The 12,735-nt window shown below is 39.0% G+C and overlaps 1 protein-coding gene across 6 annotated transcripts in view; it reads right to left on the bottom strand.

Annotated features, from left to right (window-relative positions):
- PHC3 (polyhomeotic homolog 3) overlaps positions 1–12,735 on the bottom strand; it is a 30,804-nt gene that overhangs the window by 10,148 nt on the left and 7,921 nt on the right. For 5 of the 6 annotated variants that reach the window (XR_003534614.1, XR_003534615.1, XR_003534616.1 and 2 more), the window contains 8 exons: positions 11,622–11,862; positions 9,232–10,109; positions 7,697–7,847; positions 7,121–7,374; positions 6,280–6,436; positions 3,483–3,597; positions 2,605–2,755; positions 2,282–2,513 (listed from right to left, as the gene is read on the bottom strand). Coding sequence is in view for 2 of the 6 variants with exons in the window: in XM_027685473.1 (XP_027541274.1) it covers positions 2,282–2,513; positions 2,605–2,755; positions 3,483–3,597; positions 6,280–6,436; positions 7,121–7,374; positions 7,697–7,847; positions 9,232–10,109; positions 11,622–11,862 (2,179 nt within the window). In the remaining 4 variants the exon portion in view is untranslated. Of the gene's footprint in view, positions 1–2,281; positions 2,514–2,604; positions 2,756–3,482; positions 3,598–6,279; positions 6,437–7,120; positions 7,375–7,696; positions 7,848–9,231; positions 10,110–11,621; positions 11,863–12,735 lie in introns of those variants that run through there. The other variant, XM_027685474.1, reaches the window with a different exon arrangement.

Genomic DNA, 12,735 nt, shown 5'->3' with positions numbered 1-12,735 from the left:
ATCAAGAGAAAGTCCTGCATTTCAGAACAAAACTGGTCCTATTCAAACAGATAACTGCATGTTGTTGCAGGATTTTTCCTTTAAGCAGGAGACAAACAATTTCCATGCAACTTCTGAAATACTTTTTGTCAAAGTCATTTTGGAAAAGCAGAGGATGGAAGTTGAATGTATTTCAGTTCCCTCATCCAAGCACATCTGGGTACTCTTAAGCACTTTTGCAACTGTTTGTTGTGCAATAACTTGGCCAAATAAAAAAAGGATGGGAAGAGGGTGAAGGGCCATTTATCTTGCAACTGAAGAAAGAAAGGAGAAAATTGTGCTTAAACTGTGGCTGTCTCCTCTCCCAGAAGAAAGAGGTAACAGCAGAAGTGTCCTACAATCTTCATTTCTCCCAAAGGCTCCAGAGGAACTCAGATCTCAGCTACAGACTACACAGAAAGCTGTAACCCAGAACAGATGTCCCTGATGTTTGTGGAAAGGTGACAAATCACCATCTCCTACAACATGGCAGATGGTCTGCAGGGACTGCATCAAGTAGATACATGATATAAACCAGCATAATGAAAATCAATTCTATTATTTTTCGTATTATTCAACTCTGACAGCATATGAAAAACTATTTTTTGAAGAGAGTAAATTGAGAACATATTGAACAGAATAAACCCCCAAACTGTCAATAAACGTGAACGTAGCTGTAGATGCAACAATAATAATTCTGGCCAGTTGTGAATATAATACTGTTTAAAGAACTTTCAAAAAAAGTATTAGAGAAACTAGGCCTTCATATAGATGAGAATGAGTAAATATAATAAATTTTCATTAAATACAGAGAAGTGTAAAGTTAATTTAAAATCAAAGATTATCTTGTTTATATAATACAAAACCACCCTAATTCCAGCTGCTGGTGAAATATTTTAAAAGTAATGTTTCAAAACAGAAACTGCATTTTAAGAATAACATTTTTTGTTTCATACTTGCAAGTGAATTGTGTTTATGTGTCACTTCAATTACTCTAGGACAGGAGCTGCCCTTTATTCAGAGCCTGGGATCAGTTACTGGATTACCTGGAGCCTCAAATCCATAAAAACAGTAACTCAAAACAAGACTGATATAACCATATTCCAGCAACAAAGCTCAACTACAGAAACAAGAATGACCATGTCAAACCTAAGGAGCTTTGACTGTTTTTACAGACAACCCTGCAGGTTCCCAGAAGCAGATAATGTAACTCAACTGCAATAAACTATCAGAAGAAAAGTACCCCAAGGATGACTTTTGCTGATTTAAGACAACTCTTTACTCCATTCTTTGCCTGACCTATAAAAGATTATCTATCATAACCCATGTGTATGACTTAGCAATGAAGATATATTCCTTACAGGTTATTAGCACAATGGGATACACAGAAAAATTCTTTAGCATCCCAGAAAAAGTAGAAAATTAGGAACAAAGTTAACCTGTGTTTTAATGGGTAAGGAACAAAAATTCTGGTATGACTGCTACTGTGGAGACCTGCTGCTACCTGGAAGGAATACAGTATCTGATCAGACAGAATGGCATCCTTGGGAAAAGGTGGGGAGTGAAGCTTTAAAGCTCATGATAATTAGGAAATTATAAATAAATGTCAAATAACCCGAAGATGACATGAAGGTAACTGTGAATATCGAGCTAAAAGAAAAGGTTTGTAAATAAGGAGAAAACAGATTGTTTTTTCTGAGAACAAACTGTGCCTACCAGTAAGCAGAATCTCTAGGCAGGAGTTCTCTGAGCAAAGCTATGCAAAATAAATAAAATAAAAATTAAAAAAAAATAGAAGCAACTTGCTTATTCTTTTTTAATGACTTGTATCAGGATAGGTCTTTCAAACTTGTATCAAGTTGTATCAAGTTGTATCAAGTTGTATCAGTTGTATCAAGGGAAATAACACTGCTCTTCCTTTTTCTACTGAATAACCAGAAAGGGAGGAGGGAAGAGAGAACTGTAACAAGGAGGAAGTGTGTCTGACCTCTCTACTGACCTCTTGAGAGAAGTCAGACTGAAGGAAGGAACAGCTCTAAACCCCATCAGCTGGGATGCAACAGCAGAAGTGGGACTAGTTCTATCAACATGGGATTTGTGCTGAAGGAACAAGCAAGAGGAAACAAATCACATTCCAGTCTCTATGACCAACTAAGGAGTACACCAGTGCTGTAACCACACCAGCTCCTCATCACAGGGATGCTATAAAGCAAGGAACTTCACCGTTAAAGAACAAGAGAGCAAGTTACTGCACATAACATACCAGGCAAAGAATGGATAAAGGCCCAAACTTCATCCACAGTCCACACTGAGGGGTCAGTCTGCACCACTGGTAACAGGTCGATGCTCTCCGGCATTTTTCGGATCCTCAGCTCCCTCAGCTCCCGTTCCCTCTCCCTCTCACTCTGCCTCCGCAGCCGCGTGGTCATGGCCGTCGGAACAGCGTCTTCATGAGGAGCCAGATCTTCTTCTGCAGATGGATAAGTAATTGGAAGCTGGAAAACGCAGTACAAATACACTACAGTATTAGGCTTTATTTGCAATTCCCAAAGCAATGCCATAGTTTTAAGCAAATATTCCACAGACCTGTCTAAGAAAATGCTCTCGTGACGCCCCCTCAGGGCCGCTCGGCCGACGCCCGCGTCGCCCAAGACTTTGGCTATCTGACTTCCGATTCCAACGACTGGTCTTGTCTGATGTAAACAGCCCAAATTTCTTAGTGCAACTAAGGCTGTGCCTAAAGAAGTAAGATATATTCAATAATGCACTAATGGTTTTTTGGACTGAATTCAATCAAGTAACCATAAAATCACAGTGTTGTAGAAATGCTGCTTAATTAAAACAACAGCTGTCACAGCAATAAAAGAGAAAGGTATCTCAAAGGCCACTTACTCAAGCCCCTCATCTTGATGCAGGATCAAGTACATCTAGATCATCCCTGGAAGATGTCCATCCTTCCCATTTTTAAAATGTTTCCATGATAGAAATATCTTTGCATTTTGTCACATAATACAGTTCTGCTTCTCTGAAATATCCACTGAAAACCTAAAATCACACTGCATATTTTGGTTCCTTTTTCTCTACCTGGCTGATACCCAGCCAAAAGAGGATGAAGGCAAAAATCCCATGTTAAGGGGCCAAACCCTTCTTAAATTTATTTCACTGGTGGTGTCCCAACAAGTACCAAATGAAAAATATAAACTCTCACTACTTAAAATAGGAGTGTGGCAGACACAAAGAGAAAGGTCATCTCCAGGCACATGAATGCAAAAAAAGAGCTAAGCGGTGACTAGAAACAGGAAACTATTCCCCATTTCTAAAACATCTGGGATTAAACGTCAACTTTCCAGTTGTAATGATGGAAGACTTTACATTCAGATGTTGACTGGGAATTCTTCCTCTCTTAACCAAGAGAGGTTAATCCATTAACCACTTAACGATAAGCAGTCACTAGATAGAGTTACCTTTTGGCACAGGATGTGGAGCAGAATCTTTTTGACCGTAGAAACTTATTGGGATACCCCATTTTTCCACAAAATTCACACTTCAGAAGTTCATTTTCGATTTCATCCAGACCCTCTAAAGAAAGGAGTGAGGCACAAAGAAGACAGTTTCAATGACACAAAATTACGTTCACATTTCTCACCTCAAGCAGGGAGGTAAAAGATTTTCAAATATCTAACACATTTAATTAAATCCTTTGATTAACAGACAATTATGCAAAGCTGAGCACGCTGTAGATTTCATTCTCTGTGGAAAAGATCTTGAGCAAACTGAACCTTACTGAACCTTCAATTAAGTTATGCAATGAATTTAATCATTTTTTTGTTGTATTTCAAGCCATCCATGAGCAAGCACGTCCTCAAACTTAGCAAACAGTTAAACAGAGTTACAGTCTTCATAAATTACTTTATAAAGAGTTCATTAAGAGAACCAGGTCTTCCACAGTCTAAATTCAAGCTCTCCTGTAATGACATAATGCAGTAACCTTTTAAATACTTTCTTTGAATAAGCAACTGCTACAACCAAAGGGACACATGAAAGCAAGGAAAACATTGAATCTTGAATCTATGGAATACTGAATCTATGAAAAAGATAAGCTGGATGTAAGAAAAAAGAGGATTATGGCATCTGCTGATTTGCAGCCTCCTGGTACAGAATATTTTTCTGTTACTGGTGAGATGAGGCGGCTCTTTTCCTGCTCCACAAAAAGCAGTAGGGCAGCAAAGAGCCAGAAACACCAAAAAGGGTATTTGAAAGGTGTCTCTACCACAAACACAATCATATCCAGGTTTACTATAAGAAAATCTTTGCTCAACTTCTGCATATGTGGATGCATCTTGACGTTGGATGTTTCCTACTAGCTCATCTCATGAGTAGTTATGAGTTTTGTACATAAACTTAACACCAGCTGTCAGGAACAATAACTAAAAGCAAACCCATGAATGTTTGAGGAATTCCATAAAACAAACAAGCTGTTTGAAATCTGAAAAACAGTATAGTGTTCGTATTGAAAAGAAAACTGAATTAACATCTAGTGTAACAAAGGGCAAAATAACTATTGCAAACAGAGCTTCAAACATTCTAGAAGATACATCAGAGGGCAAAAAGTTTATTTTGTTTGAAATATATTGGGTGAAATAAGATATTAAAAAAAAAGTGATACTTTTGATCAAGAAAGTTTATTTAACATCAATTTACTAAGCACAGTCATTAGACAAGAGATTTACAGGTCTCATTTTTGTGTAGAAAATCAGTATAACTCCACTGAGCTGCAAAAGAACCAAAGAATGTCAAACAAGTCAAACAATTTACCAGATGACCTTTTTGATGTGCTTGATGGTTTCATATCACTGGACTTACCTCTCAAAGAACTGGTTAAATGTAAGCCCCTCAATGGGAGATGATGCAAAAATCAACAGCAATTTTAAACTCAATTAAAGATATAGAAAATTTCCAGTCCCACTGCAACTCTTCACTATTAATGTGCCAGATGTTTGCCTTCTAAAATTTAGTTTGACATGCCTATGTGAAGGTTTGTGAAGGATAAGGTATGGGCCTCAGATTATCTTGTAGTAGAATATTGTGTAATATATCTTAAAAATGGACTCTAAAAATTGTTTCTTCATTTTTCTATGTAGAATTACAACAATTACAACAGAATCAAAAGAAAGTCACAAAGCAAAGCACTTCAAATATCTGCCATAGCCTAAATTAGGCTGTTACTGCAAAATGAAGAAGAGCCCTGGACTATCCAGAGACATCCTAGTAAATGCAATCATATTATCAGCCACAACTTAGGAAGCCCTGGTTTACAGATTTTCAGGCACTGTTTTCACAGTTTCTGACTTTGCATTGATGTTGTATCAACAAGTAGGAGGGCTACAATCTATCAATATTTCCCTCCAAGCTAAATCAGCTCCTACTAAAAACCAGTGCTATAAGTAAAAATATATTCTTAATTTTAAGCAGAAATACATATTGCCTGAGCAGCAAAGCAAATCACCCTCAATCAAAAATTCCAGTCACGTTTACTTGTCTTCACTACCAACAAATACTCTGCTTCAATTCAGAGAGCTTTCTAAACCAAGCTTCCCTGATGCAGACCTGGGGCAGCAGCAGGCACTGGATTTGTCCTTTCTTACTCCGCTCTCTGCAGTTTTTATATCGAAGTGTGAAAAGAACTATTTTAAGACAATGAAACAAAGAGATGCATTAAGACAAATTTAAACAGATCACCAAAACCCGCTCTGGTGCAACAAAGTCTCAAGTTGTAGAAGAGAAAATCCAGGTGTGGCTAAAAAATTCTGAACGTTCAAATCTTGGATGAATTTATCCAAAAATGTGTGTTTACAGAATAACTTGGTTTTTCTGGGGCAGGCCACAGTTTGATTTCCATTTCACAGCACACACACAAGGCTACCTACATCTGGGTTTGAACAGTAACAGTGGTGTTACACATCCAAAATAGTTGACTGCTGAGTTCTAAAAAGTCCACGATGATGACTGTGTTGGATACTGCATGGGGAACTTAATTGAGCTCATGAGTTGTGCTGGAGACCACTGTATTCTAAGCAGGACAAGTGCATAATGTCTTGACATTTGTGTTGGTGTGTTGTGAGCAAAAAACATTTGAAAATAGTTTATATTAAAGACGGTGTAAAGACCGGAGGAAGATTCCAGAAGTACAGCCAGGATGGGATTCTGTACTACACAAAACTGAAGGGGGAAAAAGTGGGTATTTAAACAAAACCCACAAACCTTCTGCAATCATATCCTCGATCTCTGTGTCCGATGAGTTGTCTGCGTGTTTCGTGTTCTGCAAGTCTGACTCCACACACACAACACTCATGATCTGACCCTCCACCAGCAACCTTTTTTCTGCAGGCTGTTCCACCAGCAAAGATGAACGACTGACCTATTGCAATAAAAGCAAAGCAAAAGGGAATAACTAAAAACAGTATTTGTGACTTAGCAGTTGTACCTGAGTGGATGACCAGTTTCTACTCCCTATCCATGAATCATTATGTGGTGCCAAAGCTCTAAATACCCTTTCTCTAACAAATAAAGACTCAGCTCTGCACACTTGGCAATTACATTTAACAAAGGAAGAAACACATTATACCTACGCAAATGAAGGAATGGTGAAATGAGATTCACATTAAATTAGTTAATAAGGCAGGTTTTAAATTGGCCATTTGTGGATTTAAAAATTTCAACAGTAATTCTTAACCAGGCACAGCACTAATCACACCTAGCCCCCTAAGGAGTTTGCCAGGGCTTTAAATAACAATTTTTAACATTTTGGAATTTTAACACAGACTCAGCTCTGAGGTGCAAATTAAAGTATCACTAAAATTGAGGGATCTTGGAGACAGACAAATGTAAAAATGTTACTCCAAATGGCAGCCTAAAATCACTCTCTGTAGTTATCTCCAGATATAACCTACTACTCAACTCACCAATCAGTAGACAAAAGGTCAAAACCAACATCTGAGAAATAATTCAGGATCTAAATACCTACTAGCCACAAATATCATCCTTACAAACAGTTTGTTTCAAAGATTAGTCGTAAAAATTTCTTAGCAACTTCTACACTTACAGGGAATGGCTCCAACCCCTCCTGAATCACAAAGCCTTCAATGACATGGGTCAGGATCTGGGGTTTAACAATAGCCTGTGGAGGTTTATTTTCTAGGCTAGGAATGCTGTTGGGCATTGAGGTGCTGTTGCTCCTTGTCGTTGCTGCTGGAAGCAAAAGAGGTGGTGGTGGAATAGAGGCATGTGAAGGATCAGATGGAGATTTAATTACTGAGGCACTGACTGATGATGTCACTGAAGGCAGTCCCCCGTGTTCTGAAAAAGATAACAAATATGTTATGTTTTTATCACTGATGTCCAAACACTGGCTCAGAATTCTAGACAGAAGAGGTGATAAAAAGACCAATCTCTGCACCCATCAACCCCTAACAGGCTCTTCCCTACAGCTTATAGATTTTACCTTTAAAACAAGATTGTTTCTCTAGACAGACTATATATTCCACAAACACACACTCCTCATGTAAACATTCTCCTTTATTCAATATCTACTGATTATAAGCATAGTTGGCCATTAATTACTTACACAAATCACAAATCCATATATCAAAAGCTACCTTAGTTGGACATTTGTCCTCACCTGACAAAGGATCATCTGAATTAAGGGCCTCTCCATTCCCCAAGGTTATGGCTGGTGGAGACAAGGTGGGTGGTGTTGGTGTTCTTGCCATGTGCACACAATCCGAGTCCTCGGGCATCTCTTCTTCACACACATTCTCCACTTGGTAAATCTGCATCCAACAAACTATTGCTTTAGAGAGATTTCCATTCTATCCTAATACCTTAAAAGAGTTGCATAAATACAGTTTTTAAAATAAATTACCGGTTCAAATATGCTAATCTCCTAATAAAATATTAGTTTCCAAACTGCACACCAAACAGTGAACTTTGAGGACATCACAACGTCTATGAGAGCAAAATTAAAGTATTTTGTTACAAATAGCAAAATATAAAGAGACCAGAGAACTTGACTTTTTTGATATCTTATCTGTATAGTTGACTATATTTTTATTTACATGCACATTTGATGCTATTTAAACACATCAACAAAACACAAGTTAATGACAAGACTGCAAATTGTTGTCTAACTTATTCAGCAGCATAATTAAACTTAGTATTTCAGAAGAGTACACCAAGACTATCAAGCATTAGTGTTTAAGAGATTTTAAAGTACTTTCCTCAAAACTATTAAATTTACAGGAATTACTGAGTCAGTTGAGCAGATTAAAATGTAAAACACCACCTTGTCAAAAGCAAACCTGGTTTATACTCTTTTGCCTGATCTCTACGTGAAATATCACAGTTGAGATTATTAATTCTTAATATAAGTTAAAAATGAACACCACACCTCCTTCCTTAACCTGTTGATAGCCCAAAAAAAGCCTACAGGACCTCTTGATTCTTTTGCTCAAGTTAATCTCAATGCCATCTTAAATGCATTATTTGCACATCATTTTATTTCACTGTACATGATTTTAGGTCAGTGACTGAAGCCAAAACCTTCAGTTACAAACTGCAAACATCTGAGACTAACACTGAACCAAATTAAATGGCAGTGATGGGAGTTACCAAAACAGCATCAAACATTGCCCTATTCTTTTATGATGAGGATATTTGCAATGTTAGTATAAAACTAATTATTCAGAACCCTATTATCTTAATAACCTGCTACACACCTTCACATTTGGTATAGAGATGCTTCTCTTACTCAAAATTTGGAACACCTATATTTGTATTAAGATAGAGGTAAGAGCTTACAGTCTATATGGTACATTGATAAAAGTTCATTTTAACATAATCGTTAACATACATATTTCCTTTTTTAACTTTAAACATACTGCAATTTCATCAGAAGATAAGATTCTAAGTTCCATATTTGCACTTCTATGATTTCTGGTTGATATTCTTGACTGATGATCCATTACAGAAAGCCAACAAAAAATAAACCAGAGGAAAAATGTCTATTGTTTCCTTAAAACTCATTTCTATAGTCAATAGCTTTCTTCTTGTCCTCTGTCTAGCACCTGGCTTAGCTCCCTCTGAAGTCAATGGTCCAGAGTCACAGCTCTGGAGAAGCCCAGGATAAAGAACAAAGGACGTAATGTTACCACTTACCACTGGAGTTTCAATGGGAACCGATGGCTGCACCTGCAGATTTACTGCGACAGTCTGTGGAGGTGGAAGAGTTTGAAATGGCAGCTGGACCAGAGCTTCTGCAGCAGGAAGTTCTTCCTCAGAAACCAAAGTGTTTTGAACCAAAACCTGCCCCTGGGACAGAATTTCAGGCTGCACTTGTAAAGACTGCACAGACTGCAAGGGCAGCGGCTGAATCTGGGTGGACGATGCCGAGAGCTGGGGAGGAGCAGCCAGAGGGATGGGAGCGGACTGCAGGGCGGGATATTGCTGGTGTGGCGTGGAGGGCACGAGCTGCTGTCCCGGGGACACCAGGCCGGGCTGCTCCACCGCCCCGATGTGCACGGCGGGCGAGGGCGGCAGCGGGAGGTGCGGCGGAAGGTTGAGCGGCTGCGCCACCGGGCGCACCGGGGTGCTGGGAGCGGGCGGAGGAGCCGCCGGCTCCGGCTGCAGCGCCGCGGGCACCAGGGAGTTCGCCTGGGACTGGATAAGGGCTTGGGGGTGAATAATTATGGTGGGGGACTGACTCGGGGAGTGCGACGGCGGAGGGGACACCACCACCGACTGCTGCGCTGACTGGGATGGGCTGGGAGAGAGCGTTAGAGGCGGAGGATGGATGTGGATCGGCGAGCAGTGGGACGGGACGCTGCTGGGAGCCGGAGGAAGCCCGTGGCTCGGGAGGGGCAGACAGTGCTGGGATGGAGGCGGCTCCTGGCCCGAAGGAGTCTGGAGTGCGATCGGCTGGACTTGCTGCTGCTGCTGCAATATCAGCTGATGATGGGAGATCTTTGGAGGTGGTGAATGAAGTGGGATCTGCTGATGCTTTACTAGAGAATGAGGTTGCAATGGAGAATATGAAGCTGTGAGAGGAAAAAAAAATCCACACCTGACAATTAGTATTTATGTCTTCAAATCCTGAAAACATTATAAAATACTTTCAAAAGTTTTCACTTTGAAGATCAGCACAATTTTTCGAACACTTAGGATACATGTTTAGAAATATCTTCTTTGACAGCATATAGTACACAAGAACAATTTATTAGGAGAATACATCCAAAGGAAAATGCAGCAATGAATAAAGAAACATAGCCATGCTTTTTACATATATGTACTTGCTAGATAAAAGTACATAAATTAATCTTTTTGGAGCTAGTTCTAAGATTACTGTTGATCCAGCGTATTTAAACTTACGTTTATTATGTTTATCTATTTAAGTTGATCCAGCTTATTTAAGAATTTCATGCGACTTCAAACAAATTAAACCTTTGCTTTGAAACAGACTGGAATAGAAATTATAAGCATGTCACAATCATCAGGATTTGCTGATAACTGCTAAGTTAAAAGTTTATTTAGTCTCTAAAAATAGTATTATCTAAAATTCCAAGAATTCAGTATAAATTTAAACCACTGAAAGTATTTGCCTGAACTTGAACACACAAACTGAGAGGTACAAATCTAAAAATAGTGCAGCTTCCAGAGATACCACCTTAAAGTGAATCAGTGACTCACTAGTAATTCCTTACAGCACACACACATATCATCCTCCACATCCAAACCTCTTCTTGCTTTGTCTTGTCCACTTGAGAAAAAACTCACTTATGGAGGATTTTTATGATTTATTCTGCTACTAAGGATGGATTTTTTTCCTTACCAAACTGAGCTCTGAGAGCATTAGGGCTCAGTACCTCCAGAATGTCTGCCTCCAAATCCCACTCTTTCTCTAAAAGCTGCCATTAGCCAAGCTAAATTCCACAGAATTCAGACCAGTTGTCTAAACTACCCTCACTCTTTCAAAATAAGGATGCCGAGATGCAAATAAGCTGCATGCAATGGAAGTGCTTATCTAACCAAGTGCAGGTTATTTTCATTTATCTCTTAATACAAAATACTAAGATTCTGAGCATTATTACCTATGGATTTATAAAGGTACTTGATAGAGGAACATTCTGATGACACAGACAAGATAGAAGAAAACAAACAAACCACAAACAAATAGATTTTGATGAGAGCAAGAGGCTTGATGTGGTTTCAGCCCACATATTGCTTCCCAGAGACTGGGGATGACATGGCCTGACAATAAGTATACAGGGAGACCAGGAATGAGAGTCTTGTTTGTGCTGTGATTTAACTGTGTACTGCAATTGCTATATTGTGCTTGTACTGTGATTTAAGAACATTCCTGCATCTGCTCAGTCAACATCCTGTGCAACATCCAATATCAACAAATAAATAAATTTACTATTAAAATTTAAACTCTATTCACGTGGAATATCTAAAAGAACTCTGTCAGAGAGCACTGAATTCTGACAGAACCGTAACGTACCAATTATTTTAATGAAAATAAGTTTCCTGTAGCTCCATTTTCACCCTACCTGGTGTTATTAAGTGATGGATGCTGGATGTCCGTGTGACCGGGGTGCTCCGGCACTCCGGAGTTGGGCTCTCGCCTTTCCTATTGCTTTCTGAGGGATCTGGTTGGCTGCCCTTGGAAATGGTGACAGGTTTATTCGGGCACAGGGACAGTGACTGAGTTTGGCTGCTGCTCTTTGGTGGGCCATTCTGGGAACTTGACAGCACACCCAGCTTCTGACTGCGCAACGTCAAGTTCTGAACCTGGGAAATGAGCAAAACACGAAAAATCCAAACCATATAAACATCCATGACAAACAGCAGGCAAAAATAGCAAAAAAAAAAATCACATTAGGTAATACTTCTCATCCCATGTGATCAAAAGAATCTAAAAATCTGCATAAGCTATAAAATTTAGAGAAGGATACGGATCTTTATTACTTTGGCAATAAAGAAAACACAGAAAAGGCTTTTGCTCCTTATTGAACTTCCAAAAGAAATGGAAATTGTTCATTAATTTGAATTAAAACTTTAATTTTTTCTTGTATTGTGCCTTCAAAGTGAATGACACAAAGCATCTTAAGCAAAAGCAATTTTATTTTCATACAGACACTGCACAAGTGCAGTTGCCTGTGAGTGAGCTCCAGACACCAACATAAAGCAGACCTTGGGTGGTTGGTGGGATCAGAGTCTGCTCTGTGTTATCCATGCACTAACAAAACTGAGACCTTTGTTTCTACAGTGATATTAATCTACCTTTTCCTGACACCTCCAATGTCACATGAAACAACAAGTTTGCCTTCTGGAAGTAAATCAGGCAGAGATTATTTTCATTGAAGTCTGTTATATCACAGCCAGGTTCTGTACAGAATGATCCCAGATCTCCAATCCTATTGCTGAGCTAGAATTTTATTTTCAAGGATAACGACTTGTACACTAATTTACATCATATTTACATGAAAAAGAGGACTAATTATTACCACCATCCACTATTTTGATTACATGATCCCTTCCTTACTCAACATTTAGCACTCCTGTAATGAACAGCTAGTTCACACTTCTCACTGCTCAGCATGTTACCACAGGAAGTGTTCAAACCCTGTTCTGAAGACAAGAGTAGCTGTTTCCTCACTGCCA

The sequence above is a fragment of the Neopelma chrysocephalum genome, unplaced genomic scaffold, assembly GCF_003984885.1.
Source record: "Neopelma chrysocephalum unplaced genomic scaffold, ASM398488v2 Primary Assembly neopelma1_69, whole genome shotgun sequence".
NCBI lineage: Eukaryota > Metazoa > Chordata > Aves > Passeriformes > Pipridae > Neopelma > Neopelma chrysocephalum.
This window is presented reverse-complemented; position numbering and strand designations above follow the sequence as displayed.